The following is a 26,434-nucleotide window of genomic DNA, read 5'->3' on the forward strand; positions in this document are numbered from 1 at the left end:
CACACAGATGCAAAGTAAACGGACGCTAGACCACAAGCACAAGACTCTGCTGTCTTTTTTTTCTTTCCCTCTGGGGAAACTAAACGAATTTTTTAGACACAAGTCGCTCCTGGTTCACAGAAAGTTGAGCGGAACACAACCCGGAACTCCCGAGTCCAAGAAAGGTAACTTTACTCCGTCTTCCTTTGACTAATGATTGGCTTCAGCTGCGCAGAAACGTTTTGTTTACCTCGAATTCAGGTGGGTTGTCGTCGATACCTGTGGTCTGTGCGTTTTGTTTGGTCTTTTAAAGTTCTCCGTGGAGCCAGGAGTAAGTTGAGCTGTGATACATCTGCATCTCATTTGAATGGACAATGAGCTCCTGGTTGTCCCACATGGAGCAAACAATGAGTCCTCCATCCATCAGTCTGGCTGGCGAGGCCTGGGAAGTCCAGTCCTTGTTGGTGTCTCGAGATTGTTACTGCTGCTCAGTCCATTGTGGAACTACGGGTTTTTATTCAGCCTTAGAAAAACAGTGAAGTGGAAACTTGTACTTCTGACCAGCTGTTAATACTTTTAAAGTCATGAAATGTGCATTAGAAATGTTGCCTTTCGTGCCAGAGTTCTGAGATCATCTTATTTGATCAAAACATTAATCTTAAGAATAATTACAGATCTAGCTATTTCAGGCAAATTACGTGCACTCTCATTAATATATATGAATTTACTGAGGTACATCCATTTTTTTGTGTCGCTTGTTGCAGTTATCTTTAATTGGGTGGACTTGAAAACGTTAGTTAATTGGAGATATACAGCTAAGAACTACTTTGTAAAAGTTTCATTGATGACCATCCAGTGGCGCATGAGATGTTATTCTGTGATCAGGTTAATGGGATTGACAACAAATTATGCCAAAGTTTTAAGCAAAGCCAACAAAGTTCAGTCATGTCATGTGGACGTTTTTTTTGTTGTTGAGACGTTTCATCCAAAGGACTTCATCAGTCCGAGGAGCCACAACCAACTGACACCAGCTTATCACAAGCAAACTGGTTGGTTCTAGGGGTGCACGGCTAAATCGTCCGCCCGATTTATTGGCCCCAATTTCCTTAATTTTGGGAAACCGGCCGATACTTTCATGATAAACCGATTTTACCGTTTTTTTTTTTTTTTTTTTTTTTTTTTTTTTTTGTAGTTTTAACAACAATTGTCTGAACTTCATTTATATTTCAGAGCATCACCTCATGGCCAGTTAAAACAAGTTGGTATTGTTTCTAGGCTATTGTTCAAGGTTTTTCAATAAAATAATGTTGGAAAATTGAAAGTGCGTTGTGACCTTAACACCGGACTGTGTCACTTATCAAACAAAATGAGAATCGGCAGGTCAAACTTTTTAGAAATTGATCGGTGGTGATTGGCCAGAAAACCGCAATCGGTGCGCCCCTAGTTGGTCCACTATGTGGGTTTGCTGCTTTTGTGGCTACTCGGACTAATGAAGTCCTTTGGATGAAGGATGAAACGTCTGAACAAAAAAAGAAACCATCCAGATGACCTGACTGAACCTTATTGGATTTTCTACCTGGATTATTGAGCATGAACTCTGATATTTTAAGTAAAGATTTTGGGCATTGCGTTGTGATGAAACGCCACAGACCAAATTTTAGCTCGATATTTGTAAAAGCGACTGATTTAGAGTTGTTTTTATGTTTGAGGAGATTCTGTAGGATTCATCCAGGGGTTTATGAGATCTAACTTTATCACGGTGCAAACACACACACAGGTAAAACTATCATTGTTTCATCTTTGAGCGATGATGAAAACGGCCTGCTTTGCATTTATGAACCTTCTCGAGCGTGTGTCCACAAACATCTGGACCAGCATGTTTTAAGGTTTGTGGATTCTTAGTACTGGCAACAGTAGTTGGAACTGGGCCAGGGAGTCTGAAATAATGTGTCCCAAATAACTATTTTCAGCAACGGGACAGGATATGATTTAATCCGAGCAGGAGCAGATAGATTTTTGGAGCGTCAGTTCCCTTCATGGATAGTTATGTAACTTTAATATTCAGCAGTGGGATCACGGTAACAAGTAAAAGCTCAGTGAAATCCCTGGGAATGGACTTATTTTTTGTAACCTTCTACAAATGTATCTCGTCCTGGATTATTAGTGGGGTTTCTTCGTTTGTCTCGATTCCAATAATATGGATTATTTACGCAACAGTGGCAATCATTTTATTTATCCAGTGGTTTTCATTACACATAAACTCAAAGCAGCCATTCCATCATGCTGTCAGTGAAAGCAGTATAGTGTGTGCTCGACTTTAACTGCCTTGACCGTAAAGTCTGCAGGTCTGTTTTACAACACGGTTTCATTATTGCCCACTCTTCACCGGTAGTCGCCTCTTTATTCCATTTAAACCGTCACTGTAGACACCTGCAGGACATATAGACCAGTGGCCTTAGCACTGGTCTTGCCTTTGCACAGCTGTTGACCTTAGCCCCTTCTTGCACACAAACATCTAACCACACCCTAACGGCAGACCTGAGGTCAGTCAGTAGTTGTCATTTGGTTTGACGACTCACGTTTAAAAGAAGGTAGAAAACTGGAAAAATAAGCGTACTTTTTTAACTTTGATGGTAGCTGTGCTTCTTTTCTGACATCAGTGCTGCATTACTGAAGGTACACAGGAGCATCAGCCAGGCAGACCTCTCACCACTGAGATCTGTTGGGTCAGGGGGAGGGGAACAGGGGGAGTACATCTGTGTGTCATCTCTGACTGTGCGTTTTGTGCAGAGGAGGCCGTTTGAGTCTGAGCTCAGTGGTGACGAAGCTGGCTACCTTCCCAGCTCCGACTGTGCTGAGGTCATTGCAGTTTTCTATTAGAAGGGAGGGTGTGCAGTTGTGGGGGGTTGGGTGCAAGCAGTCATCACGGACGCAGTAACTTCAGGCGGTTTCTCATGCCAGAAGAGCTCATTTCCTTCTGAACCGCTCTGCTGTGGTGTTAACAGCGTATCTGGAATATTTACAGCGTGACCGCTTCGTGTGGTAAAATTAGATTTTATTTGAACCCAGTAGGGGGTAAAGTAACATCAGGTGGGGCATTTTCCTGTATGATATAAATGGCTATGTAGATTGTTTCCACCCAACAGCTTATAGTAGTTGTGCCGTTTGGTCTTCTTTCGTGGTTTTGTTGCGATTACACTGCCAGAGTGTTCTTTTTGATTAATTGCTTCCATAGTTCAAAGGTGACCGTGAATAAACTGAGCTATTAGCCTGTAGCAAATGTTCTTTTCTGTCATGACTATAAATAAAAATATTATGCTTGTAGTTTTAGCTTTTAATCCCCAAAGACTTTGTCTGGGACAATAACAGGATTCACCCCGCCTTCCAACAAAGCACTGAGGTCTTTGGTCTTCTGGAAGAGTGTTTAAAGTGATCTTTGAACAGCATAGTATGCGTGTCCTTTTAAATCTTTTTTTGATTTAACGTTAGAAAATGTTTATATAAATATATAACCCAAAAGTCCACCATTCAGTAACTATCAGTGAAACAGGACGTTTCCACCATCAGTTTACCCAGTTCAGGCCTTTTATGTTAAAGAAGTCTCTTTGGAGACTTTCAACACTTGTTACTTTTGTCTTATATAATTAAGTTGGTCAAATAGGGAGTTATCCAAGTATTTATATTAAAAATAAAATATATGTACCGTACCATTTTATTTATAGAGCACTTAAAACAGCGACTAGGCCAACCAAAGTGCTGTACAGACAGATGTACACATCTGTAGCACAAATATGTCTGTAAAACTGTATAAGGTCCATTCTTAAGAGATAGGTTCACTTTTCCTTTCTGTAGCAACCCAACCCAACCTGGCAATCAGTTGCTTACATCTGTCTGCTTTGGTTTCCATCAGCGTGGCATCTTGTAGACGAAGATAACCAGTTCAACAGGAATCCGGTTCTTGTGCGGCGTTACAAAGCTAAACAGTGTGAGGGCTTTGTTGTCCTGAGAACAGTTTTATTATAAGTCTTCAAAATATTTGCATGTTTCAGAATAACTGATTGCTCAATACAAAGACATGCTATGTGTCTGTGTACATCCCTTTTAACAGTTTCGTCAGTGTTTTATGCTGTAAAACCAGTCCAATGACCAGTTCTGACGTAAAACGAGCGTTTCAGAGTGTCCTGTGTTTTGAATTATCGAGGAGTGTCTCAAAACAAAGGAGTTAATTATCTGACGTCACACCAGTCCAGTTCTCACCTCTTGGAGTATTTGACAACTTATCACTCTACTGCTGTTCTTTTGACTTGCTAATGAGGTCATAGCGTGGTAATACAAGTTTCAATGCAGGCGGGGTAAATTTATGGAAGTGAGTCTGTTTTTTTTGTTGTGTTGTTACTAGTCATTTTGTGAAGAATGTAGCGAGCCCCTCACAGCTTCATCCCAACATCTGTGGGGCGTCCAGAAGAGCATCTAACTTGTTAAAGCTCAGAGTCAACAATAGATGTCCTAAAGAACATTAACATTAACTTTTAATGAGTTTTTGAGTTATTTTATACAGTGATCGCTAAAGATGATATAACAAATATGCATGTGTAACTGCAGTAAGGTCCTTCCTACATCCAATCTGCTGGGTTTAACATGAGGGTTAGGTTATGTAGTACATCATATTTTAAGAAGTTCTTTTTTTTATGAAGTACTTTTTAAAATTCTAGGTTACAACACACTTTATGTAAAATACATGCAGAGAATTACGTATGAATAACAATAAAAATAAGACCAACCAACAAAGTTCGTGCTCAGTAATCCAGGTATAAAAAATAAAAAGAAATCCAACAAAGTTCAGTCAGGTCCTCTGGATGGTTTCCAGATGACTTTGTCAGATGAAGTCCTTCAATGAAGGACGAAACGTTTCAAAAGAACCAAACCATCCAGATGAACTGACTGAACTTTGTTGGATTTTCTACCTGGATTATTGAGCATGAACTTTGATGTTTTGAACCACTTTGGCTATGGCTGCCTCAGAGGAGTCGACGGGGGAGAGGGCGGGCCCCAGAAACCATCTTATCACCAGCAAACTGGTTGGTTCACTATGTGGTTGTGCTGCTTGTGGGACGCAGTTTGTTGTGGCGCCTCGGACTGAGGAAGTTCTTTGGATGAAGGACGAAACGTCTCAACAAAAGAAACCGTCCAGAGAACCTGACTGAACTTTGTTTGAAGACCAACTGTTAGTTTAACCCATTTTTTCCTTTTCGGGTCATGGGGCTCACTGGTGCTCATATATAGCGGTCACTGTGTGAGAGGTGGGGGACACCCTGGACAGGTCTCCAGTCCATCACAGGGCCACATCGAGACAAACGAGACAACCGTTCACTCTCTCACTCACACCTAGAGACAATTTAGAGTTACCAGTCAGTCGAACATGCATGTTTTTGGTCTGTGGGAGGAAACTCATGCACAGAGAAAACATGCAAACCACCTAGAATGGCTCCCGGCTGGGATTCGATCCAGCAACCTTCTCGCTGAGAGGCGACCACCTAACGTCACATTATTCAAGCTGAAAAAGTTTTTTAAGCAGAGGTGGGTTGTCAGCTGTGATTTAAAGCCCTAAAAAACTTGTTCCATCCTGATTCCCAGAGGAAAACTTTTCCAGTCTGAGATCCAAACATTCAACCCACTTGTGTTTTCAGTTAAAAGAAAGGGGAAACGTATTGATAGCAGATGTATCTGTTAGTGCAGAGCTTGTAGATCCATTTCAACCCTTGGTGGTTTTTTTTTTCTTCTTCTCCCCGGTGAGCTCTTATTGTTTTCTGACTTTGAACAAACACAAAAACAGGTGGTTCTTTCCCCGAGCGACCCGGGAAGACAATGTAAGGTCTGTTGATGTAACCATGATCACTTCTGAGCTCACTAGATGACAAACCCATGCCAGGAAAGTAGTTCAGGAGATGGGAACAGTCACACAAACTATTGTATTACAGCTGTGTGATGATCCTGTTATGAGTAAAGGTTCACATCTGTGCCTGAGCCTCTGGAGGACGTTTTCAGGTCGGCAGTGATGAGCTGTGAATGGACTGAGGTGGTTACTCTACCCTTATAAAAACAGATCAAAGGCTTTTGTTGCTTTTATTAAATGAACGTGAATCAGTGTAATTGGGTGTCACCATGAGCCCCATGCACGTTCTTATTCGGACGTCCTGTTCACATTTGTGCATGTGATTTGGGCGTGTCTGAAGCTCGTTCTTCTTTTTTTGTACAGCGTGTGACATTGTTGCGTTTTTGGTTACGGATACATTTTTCCTGTCATTTTAGAACTGAAAGGGTGTGTGACTGTTCGTGGTGTCGCACACAGTTCAAAAGTAAACAGAGGCCGAAGCTCCCTAATAACCTTTGAACGTATTCATGGCAGTGTAGACGAGGCCGCTGATGGACTTTAAACGTTTCCTTCAGACGCACATTTCACAGCGACAACATTCCATGTGCGATTAATTATTTAAGCACAGTGCATGCGGATTTTAGGAAATGAAAATTGCTGCCTTATTGCTACATCGAAGTAGCATGTCAAATGTGAGAGTGAGTGAGTAAGAATGAGAATGAATCTTCTGGCCAATCACTACAAAGTCTGACGTGCCGATTCCAATCTTGGCTGATACCAATTTTGTTTAATAAGCGACACTGTCAGGTGTTATAAGGTCACATTGCACCTTCAATTTTCCAATCTTATTTTATTGAAAAACATACCTTTTGAAAAATGTACTAGCAACAATACAAACTTGTTTTAACTGGCCATGAGGTAGTGCTCTGAAATGTATAGGAAGTTCAGACAGTTGTTGTTAAAACTGAAAAAATCTGTAAAAATCGGTTTCTCATGCAAGTATCTGCTGATTTTCGATTTCCCAAAATTAAGGAAATCGTGATCAGTAAATCGGTCGGCTGATTAAAAAATCTAATATTCCATCCATCCATAAACTTCTGTTTATTCCAAAGTCGGATCGCGGGGGCAGCAGCTTAAGCAGGGAGGCCCAGCCATCTCTGTCGCCTCTTCCAGCTCTTCTGGGAGGACTCCAAGGTGTTCCCAGGACAACGGAGAGACGTAGTCTCTCCAGCGTGTCCTGGATCTTCCCTGGGCCAGTTTTCTACGGTCAGGACGGAACCTGCAGTGTTTCCCCTGGATCTGAGGTTTCGACCGGTGTATGTGTTCTCATCGTATGATCCCATACAATGGCAAAATTGATTCTGCATTTAACCCATCCACCCCCAGGTGGAGCAGTGGGCAGCTATTGAAAGCACCCAGGGAGCAATTGGGGATAGGGTGTCCTACTCACACCAAGAGATGTGCAGTCACTGAGGATCAAACCTGGGATTTTCAAGTCCCACGTCGTCTGCCCTGCCTCAACCCCATCTCAGCCCCCACTGATCTCCCAATGATCGGACTAATGTTGAAAAAGATCAACGATGTATTTCAATTTAAAAACATTGGAAATTGGAATTGTTTTAATAGCTCAACACTTGTGTATAAATAATTTATCCTGATATGTTTTCATCAATATAAAGAGAGTCTTCCTTCCGTCAGCCCCTTTCTGGATACTGGGCTTGAAAAATGTTCTTTAGGTTGGTGTATTTGAACTGATCCGACTCCTGGTCATTAATAGTGTAATATCGTAAACAGAAGTTCCACTTTCTCCTCGTCGGTTCACAAAAAGGATTTAGTTTTGCTCGCGTATTTGCCAGCCTCGTCTTTGTCTTCTTGTGTTTACAGTTTGGAGCGTCTGCTTCACGTCTCGTTTCTTGTTTCTGGTGTGTTTTGGTGGCAGCGCTTCAGCTCCACATAGTTACTACACCGTTTTGAGTCATTTTCTATATGTCAGTGTGGATGAAAACATTTCTAGAAACGGTGCTGTGTGTAAGATGTTATTGAAAAAAACAGTGTTTTAAAATAACATTTCTGTGTGAAGAAGGCCTGCATAAAGTACAGGGGCTACACACGCATCCCATGGCTGGTTTGGATTGTTTGAAATTAGTGATTTAACTTAAGAAAAAACAAAGAACGGCAAATATTAGCTGAGTCTTGACATGAGTTCTCCAGTTTGATAAATCTGAGGGGATTTTTATTTTATTTTATTTGGAAATCATAGAGAGCACATCCTCAAGTCTTTTTAGAGCAGAACCATCTGGCTTGTTATCAGGAAACTGATCTTGATGATGTGCATGACTGTGCATGGTATGATTATCTTGCACATCTGCAGGGGCACTAATAATTCAAAATGATTTCAAATGGTTTTGGAGCAACGTGCTCTCATCAAGACAATATTTTGGGTAAACCAAAACCTTGTTCTGCATGACTCTAATAATTTCTCAGTGATAAATTGGCCTGCCTGTACTCCAAGTCTGCCATGGGTTAAAACGTGAATTATAAATGATTAGGGTGAATTATGAAACAAGACACGAGGCTCTGCCATTACCAGTTCAAATCCTTTTATTGAGCATGAATAGAAAACAAAGTTTTACTTTCAAAACTATGATCACTGGAAATTCTTCAGAAATTAAGTGAAAGAAAAACATAAAATTGTTTTAAGTTAAAAAAAACAAAAGCCAGTGGCACCTCATCCTCTTGTTTGCAGCGACCTCTTCTTTTTTTTTATTTATTTTTTTTTTTTTTACTCTGCTTAATTGAAAACAGAACCAGAAAATAAATCACAACTTTAACATTAAATAGAAGCTGGATTAGCCGTGGGAAAATGAGCTCATCATCCCTCATCTCTCTACAGTTTGTGTTAATATCACCACTTTCATTGTGAATTCTGGCTGTTTTCAATTGTTGGCAATTAAAAAAATGAATAAAAAAAAATCACTTTTTTTTTATATCACCAGTTGGCATTTATTAATCCTGCTCAAAACGGTGGCTGTAACTCCTGTGTGCGGTGGCATTTTTACTGATCAGAGGTCGGAAATGCCCGTTGGCATTTCAAAGAGCATTTACAAACACCAGCTGTTGTTTGAGGGAGCGATTATAAATTAAGTTGGTGATATTAAGACATCTGTTTGCAGAGATAACGAGACAAACATGTGCTGTGTTCATAAACGTCCGCTGCATCGCAGCCCTCTAGAGAAAAGTAAAAATTAAGAGAGTGGGGATCAAACGTATTTAAAAAGATGTTTTAGGCAATGCAAAGAAGTGGCTCTAAAATGGCTCTTTGACTGTGGAAAAACTAGGCCTGTCGCAATAAACAATAAATCGATCGCATGATAAATAAAAATTATCAACCTCATTTTCATTTGTCGGCTTTATCGTTCCTTCGTGTCTTTTTCTACTGAAGACACTGGATGACAAAAGGCTCAACTCCACTGCTCTTCACTGAACCCTCCCTTTTCTCTTTAAAATCTATTTTAACCGTCCAAAATCATGTTTTTGGATTAAGCAGCTAAGCTACGAGCTAAGCTAACAGGCGACCTCGGTGAAAAAAACCTTCGTCTTGTCGAAGCTCCAAAATTCACGGTTGAAACTCGTGCCTTCATGTAAAAAGTTGTTTTTCTCTGGAAAAAGAAGCTGAGAACTTGTTCAGATTTTTTTATCAAAAGCTTTGTGTGAAAAATGCTATGCTAAAGAGCTGAAACCACACCGAGCGTCCGCCATTTTGAGAACTGAAAAAAGGAAAGACAGCCCATGTCGCATCAAGGGGCCTCCCTCCCATTTTTCTTAGAGACGCTGCTCGCTCCCTCACTATCCATCCTTCAGTTCAAAGTCTTATACTGCCATCCAGTGGTCAAAAAAGGTACTACACTCAAAACAAATTCACCGACCTTTCTTCTTAAATTTGACAATAATTACTAATTATTGTCAAATTTCAAACGGTATTATCGTTTATCCCAATAATTTCTGAGACAATTAATCGTCCAGCAAAATTTGTTATTGTGACAGGCCTAGGAAAAACTAAAGTTATTTTTGCTGTTTCATCATCTAGGACTAGGCCTGTTACGACAACAAATTTTGCTGGGCAATTCTCAGAAATTATTGCGTTAAACGATATTGTTTGAAATTTGATAATAATTAGTAATTATAGTCAAATTTTAAGAAGAAATGTTTAATTTGTTTTGAGTGTAGTACCTTTTCTCGACCACCGGATGGCAGTATAAGACTGAACCGAAGGATGGATAGTGAGGGTGCGAGCAGCTTGTGTCTAAGTAAAACGGGAGAGAGGCCTCGTGGTGTGACATGGGCTGTGTCTCGTTCCTGTTTTTTCGGTTCTCAAATGGTGCATGCTCAGTGTTGTTTGAGCTCTTAAGCATAGCATTTTTCCCACAAAGCTTTTAATTAAAAATCAGTAAACAACTTCTCAGCTTCTTTTTGCAGAGAAAAACAACTTTTTACATGAAGACACGGGTTTCAACATGAATTTTGAAGGTTGTTTTTCCCAAAATTGACCTGTTAGCTTAGCTCGTAGCTTAGTTTCTTAGCTTAGCTGCTTTTAACAATCCAAAAGCACAATTTTGGATTGTTAAATGGATTAAAAAAATTAACCTGTATAAATAAAGGTTGAATGAATTAAAAAAGGAGAAAAGAGAAAAAGATGGGTCAGTGAAGATCACCTGGAGTTAAGCCTTTTGTCATCCAGTGTCTTCAGTAGAAAGAGAGAGACAAGAAAAAACGATAAAGCCGATAAATGAAAATGAGGTTAATTTTCATTTATCATGCGGTTAATTGATGTATTGTTTATCACGACAGGCATATCTAGTGCCAGTCCTGGTCAGTCACTGGAACCACTTTGGAGGAAAAATCCTTTTTTAGTTGAGTATTCCTTAAGAGCAAAAACCAGAACTTGAATATATGTTTTCCATCCAAGCGTGTTCACGTCACAACACGGGATGAAAACAAATCAAGAGACTGCAATTACGCTAACAATTAGCTTTACAAACATGGCGGTTGTGTTCAAGCTCCAGTCTTTGTCTTTGTGGCTGCGTGGGATTTTTCAACTTGTCAGCGGTTGTGAATTGGTGTTTTCAGGTTGAGGTGTCCATCCCTGTGGGCTTGTGTTTTGTGGCTACCATTGGTGTCATTAAAGTTAACACCACGGGGGATTGTTAGCTCGTTTTGTTAGTCAGAGGTTTGTGCTTCTGGCTCTTTATTGCTGAGGTTGTGTGTTTGTCTTGAGTGGGGAGGCTGCTGATAACAGAGTCAGGAGCAGTTGGAAAAAAACACTATCACTTATCTCCCAGTCACAATGTGAGGCCTCCAATGGATGTTTGGTCTAGTTTATTTGTGCATGTGTGTTATTTTCACCATTCTTTCATACTCGATTATCTTTTTTGTCATTAAGCATATTTTGGCTACACATGGTTTTACTCTAAACAACCTTATAGTAGTGCTTTTATTTGTATTTTATTCAGGGAAATTACCATTATTGGTGTTATTTGAACCACTGCAGTACAACACAAGCCAAAGCTTTATAAAAGCCATTTTGTAATTCATCTTTTTGAAAGTACAATCCCCTGTAGATGTTGTTTTGTTTCGCTGCCCAGCAGCTTTTGGATCATTTTATTCGACCACTTGGCCCACATCCTGGCCCCTGGTACCAGGCGTGAAAGTGGTCCGTTTGTCTGCGATTGATTGGAAGGATTTTGATGATTACACAAGTTCTCTCATGAGCACACACACAGAGTTTAGAATAATCCCCCCACTGTAACCATAATGAGGACTTGGATACATTTCATGTAGGACGCTGTGAAAGAACGTCTGTCACTGTGCTGGCATGACTAAGTGAATCTAGTCGGGACACCCTCCACTGCCCCTTTGAGTGCCTCAGTGCTTCCATCTGTGCCTACCCGCTTCGTGGACGTTTCTGAAATAATGTTGGCCCATAGGCAACGGGTAGTTTATCTACAAAGAACCTTTTCATCTCAAATATTTTCCCAGATATGTTTTGTGCAAAGGCTTATTTGTTATTTAAAAAGTCCATTTTATGTCTGATTTTGAGCTGAGAATCTGTTTGAACATGGTGGCCCACCCAGTGCTTTGTCCAACCATGCAGAAATAACGGCTTGATAAAAGGCCAGTTTGTCTGGAAACACTGGGATTGTTTTAGAGGGTTGTCCTCTGCTCCGGGATATTCTGATTTGAAAATAAAAACGGTATTTGTTAAGAGAGTTATACGTGTTGAATGTGTCACAGACCTAAAAGGTTAAGATTGCATGAATGATCGACAGGTTTGCTCTTGAACAGAAAGAGGTGTGGTGCTTGAGGTCCATAAAGAAGCTTGGACCTCAGCACGCTGGTTTTACACACTTTGCTGTCGTTAATCCTTTTGTGGTTTAGGGTTTTTTGCCTGAGTTGTAATAAGACCTTGGAAACTAATCCACTATAGTTTGCACACACACCGGACCATGTAATACTTTCACAACAATCACAAATTAATACCTAACCAGATTTGGATATGTTTTTATAGCTCACATCAGTGACCAGTTTTCTAAAATATATTTGAGTATTATTATTTAAAAGTATGTTAATTTGGAGGAGTAGTTATTGCTGTGAATTGAGTAAAGTTAGAGCTTGAGGACAGAAACTGTTCTGGTTCTGTTGGCACAGCGGCAAACGGCTTCGTCACCAGACGGCAGCAGGAGGAACAGGCGGTGGCTGGGTGTGGGAGTTGTCTCGTAGATTGCTCCAATATCGAGTACTAAGGATGTTCTGGACAGTTTTAATCTCTCTGCAGACCCTTCTTGTCTGTAGTTTTATGTTTAGATGCTTTAGTTTATTTTTGCTAGAAGAGCATTTGCTAAGAACTCCATTGTGTCTTTGTGGATTTAGAAAAAGCATCTGGCAGGGTGCTGAGGGAGGAGGTGTGGTATTGCATGAGGAAATCTGGAGTGGCAGAGAAGTATGTTAGACTGGTACAGGACATGTATGAGGACAACAGGACAGTGGTGAGATGTGCTGTAGGAGTGACAGATAGCTTCAAGGTGGAGGTGGGAGTGCATCAAGGATCTGCTCTGAGCCCCTTCTTGTTTGCTCTAGTGATGGACCGACTAAAAGATGAGGTCAGGCAGGAATCCCCATGGACTATGATGTTTGCAGATGACATTGTGATCTGTGGTGAGAACAGGAAACGGGAAGAGAACTTTATGAGGTGCAGCTATGCACTTGAAAGAAGAGGAATGAAAGTCAGCCGTAGTAAGACAGAGTACATGTGTGTGAATAGCTATGGTTTACATGCGCACACTTATTTGACCGGATTGAAATGTTTTCAGATTAAATAATTCAAATGTATTGTTTACATGGGCACGATCCGTTCACGACAAGTGTTTACATGCAGCAGGCTTTTATTCAAAATAGAAGTACTGACATGTGCAGAGTGTTAAACTCTCCTTAAAACAACCACCGAAGGAGTTCTACTTCCGGGATGAACGTAAACAAACTTGAGCGCCCAAAATGGACCCGCGACAGGTTTTAATGTCGGTGGAGATGTTACTGCACTCCCCGACTGAGCTACAGGTAATACAGATAATTTAGAGCTCTTTCAAAGTTTCTAGTAGAAATGTTGTGTGGCTCACCGAGCAGTTTTGCTTCCCCGACATGCTAATATTATTAGCATCTAGCCAGGTGGAAATATGTGAGGTAGACAGAGGTCGCACATGCACAGCCAGGTCAGTTTTCCACAATTGGGGAAAAAAAAACCTCATTAAGTGTTTACATGCACATCGTTCGGATTATGAATCGGCATAAACCACCTGTCTCATTCTGATTAGAAATTCATTCGGATCGAGCTGAATCAGCAAAAAATAATCCGAATGGGGTGTTTACATGACGCATTTTTATTCCCAATGTCCGTTTAATCCGATTACTTATGTCCATGTAAACATAGGTAATGAGAGGGAGGCTGGAGGAACAGTGAGGCTACAAGGAGCAGAGGTCAAAGGTGCAGGGTTTCAAGTACTTGGGGTCCACTGTCCAGGAAAATGGGGAGTGTGATAAAGAGGTGAAGAAGAGACTCGAGGCAGGATGGAGTGGATGGAGAAAAGTTTCAGGACTGATTTGTAACAAGTGTGTCAGCAAAGGTCAAATGAAAAGTTTACAAGGCAGTGGTGAGACCAGCTATGTTGTCTGGTCTGGAGACAGAGACATGGACAAAAAGACAGGAGACAGAACTGGAAGTGGCAGAAATGAAGATGTTGAGGTTCTCCTTAGGAGTGATAAGTATGTATACGATTAGGAATGAGATCATCAGAGGTACAGCACAGGTTGAACAACTGGGAGATAAAGTTGGAGAGACCAGACTGAGATGGTCTAGACATGTTCGGAGGAGGGACAGTGGGTATACTGGTAGAAGGATGTTAGAAATGCAGCTGCCAGGAAACAGACAGAGGAGATACTGTATCTGGATGCTGTAGAGAGGACATGGAGGTAGTTGGAGGGAGGACAGAGTGAGATGGAGGAGGATGACTCGTTGTGGAGACCCCTGAAGAGGGGAAAGCCGGAAGAAGAAGTTTCTCTTTGCTAGAAGTTGTTTATAACTTGGCTCAGAGGTTTATTCAGTTTATTTTAAATGCCTATTATTTCTGAGGAATTTTAATACCGTGATGACACGTGAAACTGTTCATGTTGTCTCCACTGAGGTATGTGGGAGTGTGCGTGTTTTAGTTTTAATTAATTAAAGCGTTGGGATCGACCACATTTAGTTCTGGTTACAAAAAGTCAAAACACCATTTAAAAGACGTGCAACTTAAAAATACTTAATAACACAATAAAACAATATAATTGGAAACATTTTTTAATTCTAAAATCCTTATTGGTAAAAAATAAATAATGGCCAAGTTCCCTAATTATTGCATTTGCACTCTGCCTTCGAAACATTGATCACTTTCAAGTATACGCCGTGGCTTCAGCCTATTCCTTTTTTGGTAAATGGTTGATTTACCATTTTCTATTGTTTTCCTTTTTTTTGTAATGTTTTTAATTCAAGGTAAAAATTCTGGACAAGGTCATTTGGAAACAATAACAGTCTCAAAGTAAAAACATTTAGATGTAAGGGGAGTACAGTGTACAGAAGAACTTTAATCCTCCGTTGGTCTTTCGCATTTATTGTAAGCTTTAGAGAATCATCATTTTTCACTCTTTGACACATTTTACCTCCAAGACGTGTTTCGGAGAGGGCAGTGAGGCTCCACCTTAATTTGCAAGGATTAGGTATTTATAAAAGTGAAATCATTCATAGTTTTTCCTCATCAGAAACCTGGTTCTTTAAGATGGAAGAGGACCTGAATGCAGGCAGTCACAAGTTTTTACATAAATTATCACTCTGCTCTGGTGTTTCATGTTACACTTAGTGGTTACAAATACACTCAGAGTATATTTTTATACACATTATACTTGATGTATGAATAATGAGAGCAAATTTTGACAGTGTTTACAATCTCAAAGTAATAAGTTAATTTTGTGTTGGTAAAAGCTGCAAAGTCACAGAGTTGTGAACATTAGCCAGTAGGGGTGTAACGGTACGCTAAAAATCACATTTCGGTTTGGTTCAGTTTCAAGGAGGGAGGGTTCGGTTAATTTTCGGTACAAAAAAAGACAAAATAAAGACTTGCGAAACGTTTATTTTGAAAATATGCCAAGTAAACAATACGTTTGTATAAAAATAAATAAAAGCGACCCATTTGGATGATATTTTAAATAAACGGCACACTTTACAATAAATAAACTATACTAACAATAAGAAAAATCTTAATAAATACATTAACAGTCAGAACCAGAACAATAAGCAGCAACAGACCGTTTACAGTCTAACTAATAAGTTTTAAGTTTTTGGCCAAAAAGACCAACTTGTCCACATTTTCTGCCAAAATCATAAATCCAGTTGCAGTGACATCATCTCCAGTGGTGGAGAAAACGCTCACTAACAGGTGGCAGGAATAAAGAGGTAGAGCTTTGATCACTTTGCAGTGTGGCTGTATTTGTCCTCATCGTTACTCACAACCTCTTGGACCTGCTCCCACCCGTCCCTGGAAAAGTTCAGTCATCGCAGACTTCTTAGCTGGAGGTGATCTCTGGTGAATGATTCCCCTGAACAGGAAGACTCAGCTGCTATCTCTGTCCCAGACTGGAAATAAAATGCAAATGGGTAAAAAAAAAAAAAAAAAGTTAAGATTATAATAATAAAAAAAAAAGTTAATTGGATAATAATAATAAAATAACAATACTTATTGAACGGTTGTTATGAGGTGGTTGAATCTCTCGTTCATCATCATGTGGCAGGGCTTTAATCTGCTCCAGGGCTTGTTGACAATATGAGTTATATCTTTTTCATAAAGTGCTGCTACATCTTTGTGGCTGAAGTGTTGACGTGATGGGATGTCGTAGCGGGGCTCAAGAACTTTAAAGTCGGCGCATCAACAACATTCGGACGTAGATCCAGAGCTTTAAAACCTCCTACAGCTTGTGTTATTGCTCTGGAATGATCTGATTTACCTGATAACGGTTGTTTAAATGCTGCTGCTATCGCTCTTTGCAACAACTGTAGAAGAGACGATCACGTTCGGATGATGTCGTTTCAAGTGCGTTAACAAGTTACACGTGTTGCTGCTGCAGATCCGATCTCCGTGAAACAACGTCGACACACAACTTTGGATCTTTTAACAAGAAAGCCACAATGTTCCCAAACAGGAGACCGCAACGACATGCTAGGCTGCTAATGCTAGCGTGCTGCAAGATAATAGCGCCGTGCTGAAACACGCTTAGGAACTTCAGTTCCGAGGCGCACGATCTCTCGTTAATAAAATATAATGGGTGAAAAAAATAACTGAAACGGTACACACGTGGACCGAACGTGCCGTACTGAAACGGTTTAGTACACCCACGTGTACCGTTACACCTCTACTAGCCAGTGTGTAAGTTTGTCTGATAATGTGAGAGTTTGGTGTCTTGTTTCACCTCTGGAAACAGACGCCACAGTTGGAATAATTTTTGTTGCAAATCAATACATTAGAGATGCAGGATATTATCGGCATGGTATCGGCCGATATATAGCGTTAAAGTTCAATATCGGACATCGGCCATTACATTAAAATAAGTCGCCGATATAAAAGGCGCTGTTTTTGCCTGCAGTGGCAGCACAACGTGATGACGTCACGTGCGTGTACATGATCTCACGGCGGAGAGGAAAATTCAAAATGTCGGCGGTGTGGAAGTTTTATTTTTCATTGATGAGGATGTCAGATTCCGAAGCTTTATGGACTACGTTGAGCCTCGCTACATCGTCCCCAGTCAGAGATATTTTTCCAACGTAACGTTATCAGAGTTACAAGCCGTCATTTCTGACGTCATTGAGAAGCTAACAGCCGATAGCACGACTTGTTGGGTGAGTTTTACCACAGACATTTGGACGTCAAGTGTTAGCCCCGTTAGCATGATTAGTCTTACGGCACAATGGATAGACAAAAACTTTGAACTTAAAAAGTCTGTCCTTCATGCACAGGCGTGCACAGGATCCCACACTGCAGCTATGAACCTGAACAAGCCTCCACAAGTGAGACAGCATCGCAGGTGACTATTGCTAATAACATTTAACACTTTTCATTTAATATAAGTCAAAGTGCTCTGCATGTCACCAGCTCTTACAGCTGTTACACAATTTTTTTGTAGCAGATAAGCCTAAATAAGAGCACTATGTTATGACAAAGGAACATGTATACAGTATCGGTTAAAAATAATTTTTAATATATCGGCCAAAAATCTAATATCATGCATCCCTACAATACATAATTAGGTACAAAACTTTTAGTATTAGTAATATTGTTGTACATTTTTTTGACAAACCTAAATCTTGCACCTAGTAATGGTAGTGAAAGCGGTGAAGAAATATTTTAAAGCACTGATTTTTATTTATTTCTGTATTGACACATCTTTTGGATTGCTCCAATAAGCAGATCATTAGCCGTAATAACTGTACGCACTGAACTGCTGATGTGGAAAACGATTCACAAGTGTTGCAGTGTTCAGCCTTCTGAGAGTGCTGTTGCATCTGTTTATGTTAAAGACCTCAAGTGTTGAAACGTTCACTTGCTCTTAAGTTGATGGGAAAACCCAACCTTTAATGTTGTTCTCTCTGTGGGGGGAAAAACAACATCAACAACAACTTGTAAGTCTAGCGTTTAAATGTGAACACGGATCACTTTAGATTTGTTTACAGACTATCACTTTACCCTGAGATCATACCTTGTAACCTTCTGGGGTGTGAAATAGGAGCTTCTTTACAAAAGGATGAGACGGACACATCAGAGGCAGGTTTCCACAGATATTTCTACCATTTGTCAGACGAGCGGTGTGACTGGATATGTAGTTAAACAGGAGGAACGTGTTTTCTGAGTAATATTAAAGCAATGGAAAGAAGCAAATGGGTTTGTTTTATTATTCAGTAACTATCAGTTCTTTGTTTCACAGTGTAAGTCACAAGTTAAACTTCCTGTTAATTCCCTAGCAGGTGGGTTAAGCAAGGAGAGGCCAAGTTCTTGTGCCGCAACGTATTTCGTCGCCTATTGTTTACATGTTCTGAAACTGAGGGAGGATGAAACCCTGAGAGTCACAGGGAGGCTTTGCTCATGACCTTATGTCAGCTGAGATCACCAAATATAAACTTATTCAACTTTCAGTTTTACATTACTTGTTAAATAATTACAACAGTTTTTTTTTATTTTGTATTAGTTTTGATCAGTTTCTTAATAATAATAGTGACTGCAGCATTAAAAAAAAAATCTCTAAAGTCATCGATCCAATTAGGAAAGAAAATAAAATTAATTCTTTAATGTTTTGTCCTCTTGGCTTTTCCTAAAAAAAAAAAAAAAAAAAATGTATTCAGCTCTGGGAACTGTAGCGCGTTGTGTAGCACAAACAGTTCAGAGCAGCTATGACGATGATACAGGACTTTGTTGAGTGTCCTGTGGTGTTTTGGACTGTAAAGCCCTTCATGGAGTCAGGTCAGGTGCGTGTTGAGTGCTGGAAGAATAAAGAGGCTGAATCACATTAAGCTTCATCTTCTTCTCAAACTGTTCCTGGAGTGTTGTTTTGCCAAGCATCAGATCCACGGGAAGTTTGAGGAGCGTAGGGCTAAGGTTAAGATTGTTGGTACTGTATTGTATTCACGTAACATTTACATAAATATTTGCCGCCCACGGTTTCTCTTGCACACACTGTTCACTTTACCCATCAGTGTTGTGGGAATGTATAGTAATGTAATTCAAATTACATAAATTACAATGTTTCCTATGTCTTTAACCACAGCTCCTTTTGTATTTTTCAGCAGTTTATATATATTACACGTCCTGTTTTTCATGATCAGCAGATAGTTGGGATTCAGTTATATAGTCCCTCGATACTTGGTGGTTCGACTTGCGTGGACTCACTCTTTCGCGGGTTTTCAATGTAAGATTGTACCCAACACACGATCGGTGATGGGGAAAGACAGACCCCACCCCCGCCTCTTCCTTTCTCTTTCTGAGGCTGTCTGTCACAGCAGAGTGACAGACAGCCTCAGAAAGAGAAAGGAGGGGCAGGGTCTGTCTTTCCCCATCACTACTGTTCAGTCTGTGGGAGCTGATACCTGAGTGAGCAGTATGGATTGTTTATTTAAAATAATCAAGCGTGACTCGAACCGAGCCTGTGGTCCAGCCCCTTGGCGATCACTGAGCGGGCCAGGTCACCGAGAAATGTCCCGGCGCTCTCTATGGCCAGTTCACCCCTGGTGCTGTGCCAAAAAGTGTTAAAACGATTGGCACCATGGGAGCTTTTTTGACCATTACAGTGCATTTATTAAGGAAAAAGTTAATGGTGACACTCCTTTGCTATAATGTTGAGTAAACAAATGATTGTTTGTAGGGTTAATCTTGTTAAATTTCGAACAACTGAAACAGCAAGGCCTCTCTTGCTTGCTCCCGCTGCACCAATCAGTTTTTGGCATGATACCGGGATTTGCTCAGTAACTGTAGCATCAGTCTGTCTGCTCTCTTTCGCTGTGCTCTTTTAGAGCATTTAGAGAGTTTAGAACATTATTAAGAACATTGCAAGAGTGTGGGGAAGGGTTTATAAAGCCTTAATATATATATAAATACTAACAAATATAATGTCTCTACTTTGCAAATTTTCACCTATCACTGGGGTGTCTGGAACGTAACCCCTGCGATAAGTGAGGGACCACTGTATTTCTATTATTCTTTGACTTTTTGTGTAGAATCTTGCAAGCCTACCGTCATCATTCTGTTTTACCCGTTTAAGAATTCCTCCTAAATCAGGATAATTGGTCAGACAAGAGTTGGGATCCAAGAGCGGTTATGTAATTACCCATTTCCTGTCTTGCTGTAGCGTTTTCATGAAGGCTTCCAACTCGTAAATAAAAGATAGGGAAAGAACCTATCTCACTGTTAAGAAGTGTAACGGCAGCAAAGAAAAAAAAAAAAAAGTCCGTTTACGCCTGCTGGTTTGACTTGACATTAGCTCAGCTATGACAGAACGTGCTGCCAAAGGAGAGAAAGTAGTGAGGGGTAGTTGAGCGTTGCGTTTGTGATCCATGGGATTACAAATGTGAGACTGATCGCTGTTGAGCTCGTTGGTTGTTGTGATGTCATTCTACCCACATTAGAGTCTGCTCTCAACATAAGATGCTCTTAATCATTTATGACCCTGTCACCACTCGTCTCTGTTGGTGCTCCAGTCACATGGCTCTGGTGGGTGCTCAGTTATATAAAGACTTTGTTCACTGTAGGCACAACAACTGAGGAAATGATTCTCATCTGAGAGAAGCTACCGTACATTTAACATCTTTGAATATCTGCCTTTGTGAGACGTACGTGAGGGCATAACGTCATGTTCAGATGTCTAGACAGCATTTAGACAAGAGCAAAATAAATACAAATGTCTTTTAAAGAAATGACAGCAATGGTAGAAGTACAAATTTAATAAAAAAAAACGTCATAATGACACTAAAGTTCAGTTCACTTTACTTTGAAAACTTTTTTTAGCCATGACAACCAGCCAACGTCAGTGTAGATTTGATTGTACTGCTAAACAAACGCCACAAAGCATTTTCTTAAACAGTATAGTGCTCATGAAGCTCATGACTCTTTTATTACAGTGTACTGAAAGGTTAGAATTTCTATGTCAGAACTGCAGGCAGGCCATAATTCATCTTTTGTCAAGGTCACAATAATGGTGTCTTGACGACCTTAGGGGGGTTTGAAACTGCTCCTCATCAAACATCAAGGGGCACCCAAAGGCATAAAATGGTCCATTTCTTGTCATAGCCCAAGGTGTGAGGTTTGTGTCTTTTTGATATTTGAGAGCCCACCGACATCTTTTATGCTGAGATTGAATATCTCGTTGTGACATCAAAAGCGTTCCTCCTCAGTTCTTGCATTAAGCAGGCTGTCTTATTGCTCTGTATGTGGCCACCACGAAGAGTTAATCCATCAAAAAGAGCTGATCTCTCCATGTAGGGGGAGGATTATTATTATTTTTTCCTCTTTGTGTTTCCGGCCAGCTCAGAGACAGGAAGTCCACTCATTCGTTGGCCATAACTCTGCTCTGATGTTGCCATAGAGAAATACAAACTGCAGTGAGGAGGAGTAGAATAGTTGATGAGCTATCGGAGGTCGGTCACACGTTCAGCAACGTTACTCACTGGTTTCTGTAAAATGCATGAACTCAGAAGGTTTACCTACTGATAGATCATACTTCAGTAGTTTAACCAGTTTTTTCATGGATCATTTGGTGTTGTTGTTGTTTAAAAGCTTTAAAGTATTTGCATTACGTTGTTGAATAGCTTTCCTAATAAGCTTATTCCAGTTTTTCGATATTTGGTGTGAGCTTGAACTTTGACTAAAAAATTTTAGTTTCATTTGCTTTATTTTTTTTCGTCCAGCCTTTTGTGAGGTCAGTCCATCTCCCCCATTAGTGTCTGAACTATTGAATGGAGTTGTTGGATCCAGGAGATTAAACAAAACACAGCTCTCCTCTGGGGCGATCTGTCATTTGAAAGAGGAGCGAACAAAAAGTGGCACTTGCATCTATCATCCATCAACCCCTTCTCTGTACCCTCTCGCGTTACAATCACATTTCCAGCTGAATGGGTTCTTGTAAGAAATGCAAATGTTATCATGGGTGACGTCCTCGTGGAATATAGTTGAGCTCCTATTCATTCATGAGGAGACACAAGCAAGCCTGGAGTGTTGGCTTCAGCTTGAACACACTCCATGATGGTATTGCAGTTTGGTTCAAACAAATGGGGTCCTTGTTTCCGTCTGTAGCTTGCACATAAGTGGGTGTTTAAACCTTTTCTCCACTTAATTCAGTTTTAAGATTGTGTTTCAAACCTCATCATAGCCCAACCTGGGCCTTTAAATTAGAGATGCACGATATGTTAAAACTTATTTGGTCGATAACCAATACCAATACCCATTTTTAAATTTCTCTCTTAGACTTACTTACAGAGACTACACAGCTTCCTCTGCCATGTAATTAAAACACTACTTTATGCTGCGTGGTCTTTGTCAGTTTGGCTGCTACCGAAAAGGGGCTGAACATGATGTAACACTTCAACTTGGATTAGTTTTATGTCAAATTTATTCATGACATTTACTCTCTAACACAATAACACTCAAACAAAATGTTCACAAACGTTAACTCAACAGCGCACGTGACATCACGTTGTGCTGGCGCTGCAGGCATCCTTGCTACTGGGTTGTCATACAAAAACAGAGCCTATATCTATATATCTATATATTTAGAGATAGAAAGATATTGAGAGAGATAGATATAAACAGTGCAGTTATTTTGATGGAAAGGCCAATGTCCAATTTTTAATTTTCTCTAATATCGTGCATCCCTACTTTCAATGTTGGGAAAGTAAAAAATTTAAATTGACATTTCAAATAAAAAAGTGACTGTCATTACGATAACAGAGAGGCCGGGTGTGTTTAAGCTAAACGTCAACCCTAGAAGAAATACAAACTAAAAAACAGTTCTATTCTTTCTGTTGTCTCTTTTCCATGCAAGCTTGAATTTGTCTGGCCTCCAGTATAATGTTTCTTACTGGTTATGTAATAGTCAGAGGCTTAAATGGGAACTAAAGCACAGTTATAGCAGACACTGCGAGTCATAGAAAACGAGATAGAGAAAGCACAAAATTGTATATAAAAAGAAAAAAGAATGCAGCTGAATGGAAACTTACCTGTGGCAAACTTCATTGGTGGTGTGGAGGGAACTTGTACTGGAAAAGAATACAGTCTGTACTCGTACCCTCCTTTCACTGTTACATAACACCCTCATGAATTTTTGCACATTTTAGCTGTTGCCAGTTCAGAAGCCTGTCATGCTAGCCCTAGTTTTGAAGTCTTGGCCAAAAAAGTTTTTAAGCTTTATAGAGAGCAATGAAGGGAGCTGGTGACGAGGGGTGTGTGTGGAAACAAAGCGTTCAAATCAAAGTGTTTCATTTTTTTATGAAATTAGCACGTCTGTTATGATGAGCACTTTATGCCAAACTTTACGTTTTCTGAAAATCCTGATCTGGTTTTAATAGTCTTTTGTTGTTTCTTTGATAGGCTGACGTCTCCCCAAACTGAAATCTGAGCCGAAGGAGCAGAATGGCTACAAACATTAAACACCTGGAATTGTACTTGCTTTGATAATATCTCATACAGTTGCCAAAGAAGTTTGGGAAAAGCTCCCTAAAAAGGCCTACAAAACTCTTCCCCCCCAGTGGATTACACCGGAGAGGCTGACAACATGCCTATCCTCAAGCAGCTGGTGAACAACTCTAACCAATCCAAGCGGAGGTCTCGAGTGGACCTGACTGTAGAGATGATCAGTGCTCCTATGGGGGACTTCCGTCACACCATGCATGTGGGTCGAGCAGGGGATGCGTTTGGAGACACATCATTCCTTAGCACTCGATCAGGAGAACCTTCCAAGGAGTCGAACAAAAAGCTCGGTTCTCCAGGTTCCAAACCAGGGATACTAACCCGCACCTTCAGAGGCAGCAAGCGGTCGCAGTCAGTAAATCGAGCGGACAAGCAAGAGTACATGTCTTCTGCTGGCTCGTCTCAGTTTGTGAAAACCGCCATATCCCTGCCTTACCTAAACGAGGAGAATTCCAGCAGAGGTATTACCAACCAGCTGCCGAAAAGTGCCTCCTCAAGCCCCATGAAGACGCTGGCAGAGGCCGAAAGCAAGCCGGTTAATGGAGCGGCAGCAATGGCGACGCTCGATGTAGAGCTTGACGAGCAGAACTTTGGCGAACTTAAAGACTTGCCTCCATCCATGCCTAAAGGAGGCGGGATGAAGCATGCAGAGTCCATGATGTCCTTCCACATTGACCTGGGCCCCTCGATGCTCGGTGACATCCTGGGTGTGATGGAGAAGAAAAGCTGGGAGGACGATGACCAGGGCTACGAGGAAGGCAAGAGTAGTGAGGGCTATGCGTCTCCTTCACACATTCCCCACATTGATGATGATGATGCTGAAGAGCAGGCTCCTTCAAGACCACCTCGCAGCACGTACCAGTACAAGACCACAGCGGATCCCTACACTCCCGAGCTAAATCCCCGGCACAGCCATCATAACATGGATAGCTGCTCTGTGTCCAGCTCAGGTTCAGAGAAACCTCGATACCCCCTCCAAGATGGCGACACAGACAGTGCCAAGTTCAGTTCGCCACATGGAGAAGAAGAGTTTACCTTCATGGATGAGGATGAGGATGAAATAAGAGTGTGAGCGAAGGTTTCACTGCCATAAACAGTCTTCTTGGGCACTAAAGACAAAAGCAGGTTTTGGGTGTTTGTCACAAAATGGAGAACCACAAGAGGTTTTCAGTCAGGGTAACGTGAGGTTTCTACTTATTGTAGATCAGTCTAATGTCAGTACGCTCTACTCAACACTAAAAATACTATTAGGCCTTTTCACTGTGCTGTAGTGATAACTGCTTGAGAACTTTTTTTTAAAACAATTGGGTTAGTCATGTCATTTCTGCTACAAACCACCTCAGAGTTATAGTTGGTTTTTTCCTCCCCCTACAAAATAAATCCCAAGTAAAAGTCACAGTAAGAAATGAGGTTTGGTTTTAAGAAAAGATGATGTGGATGTGTTGTCGGATTCTAGAGAGAGCCGATGTAAATAAGGAACAGGTTTATAATCCCAGTGGGTCAATGACAGTTTTTGCATGGACACTACTCAGATTACTTTCATCCACGTTTAAGGGTGATTTATGCTATTTTTATATTGTGTACATACAGTAATAGTTCATCTACAGTAGCCTACTTGTGTTGGGTTAATTATTTTTGTCACTCTTTGGGAAGATCTGTATTTTAAATTGAGACGTTTGTCATAAGGGATGGATTAGTCTTAATGTGAACTGCTAAGTCTTTAAAAGTGTTGAGCTTGTTTTTGTATTTTTGACACTGCAAACATGGTACTACAAGATATTTTTGCATAGAAGTAGACGTGTTTTTTTTTTTTTTTTTAACTGCCAAAACAGAAGGCCTTTTCACACATCAGTTGCAGCTTATCAGTGTATTTAAAAATATTGCCGTGAGGCTGCAGAGGCCGATCGGTGGATCAACTTCCCTGCACCAGACGCCCATCGACCACTTATAATTCTGGACTTCTTATGAGATCCTAGAAGTTGAAGCTTGAACAGGACCAGTGTAAGTTTTAAGTCTCACCCCCTCCATGTAAACTCATGGGATTCATCTTTGTATATTAACAGGTTGAATCATGTTGGCACTACCTTGCTGCTGTATGTTATAATTGTGTGAGGAAGTAGGCGGGGCTTAAAGCTCCACCTCCATGATGACCAGTTTTATAACACACGGTCGATGCAGATGCACAACGGTGATGATTCAGGCTTGATTGATGATGTCATAGGGGCCAATAAGAGCTAAAAGAAGTTGTAAAAAAGGCATTTTTATACTTTTTTTTTCTTGTACGTTTTTAATAAGACAAACCGTGATATGATCTGTAATTCTACATCATTAAGCAGGTTAGTAGCAATAAAACCATTGTTTTAAACTACGCTGCAATTACAGTTCTGCTCGATCCAGGCTCGTTTGTGAGGACGGAGAAAAGGATGTAACAACGTGCACAAGTGCATGTACTTTTCAGTGTCTGAGCACAGAGTGAAATGTATTTGCTGAGCCGACTCCCAAGGTGACAACACTGACGTCCTCTACGTGTCAGATCACATGGTAGGAAGAGATGATTAAATCAACCAATCATGTGGCCTTTTCCAGCCTGTTCATTGAATGTGTTGGATTACTGCCCCCCCACCCCCCAAGCAGCTGGAGCTGCTCCAGGAACAGACAGGTGGACTTTTTCAATCGTCCGAGCTTTTGTCTGTTAGTACAGCTATAAACCACTGAGGTTTACTTCACTTTATCCATGAAAAATGTTTGACCTTTTGTTTTATTTGTGTTAAAAAACAACTAA

The 26,434-nt window shown here is 40.6% G+C and overlaps 1 protein-coding gene across 1 annotated transcript; it reads left to right on the top strand.

The window, feature by feature from the left end:
• On the top strand, window positions 1–26,328 carry cdc42ep4b (CDC42 effector protein (Rho GTPase binding) 4b). The gene is made up of 2 exons (XM_037691191.1): window positions 1–164; window positions 23,554–26,328. Exon 2 carries the CDS (start codon window positions 23,738–23,740, stop codon window positions 24,722–24,724), a length of 987 nt encoding a protein of 328 aa, XP_037547119.1. The 5' UTR covers window positions 1–164; window positions 23,554–23,737; the 3' UTR covers window positions 24,725–26,328.
• Window positions 26,329–26,434: the final 106 nt, after the last annotated feature.

The sequence above is a fragment of the Nematolebias whitei genome, chromosome 17, assembly GCF_014905685.2.
Source record: "Nematolebias whitei isolate Nwh7 chromosome 17, NemWhi1, whole genome shotgun sequence".
NCBI classification, from domain to species: Eukaryota; Metazoa; Chordata; class Actinopteri; order Cyprinodontiformes; family Rivulidae; genus Nematolebias; species Nematolebias whitei.

What these genes read in the sequence shown, in the direction of transcription:
- cdc42ep4b (XM_037691191.1), top strand. Translation starts at nt 23,738, where the DNA reads ATGCCTATCCTCAAGCAGCTGGTGAACAACTCTAACCAATCCAAGCGG.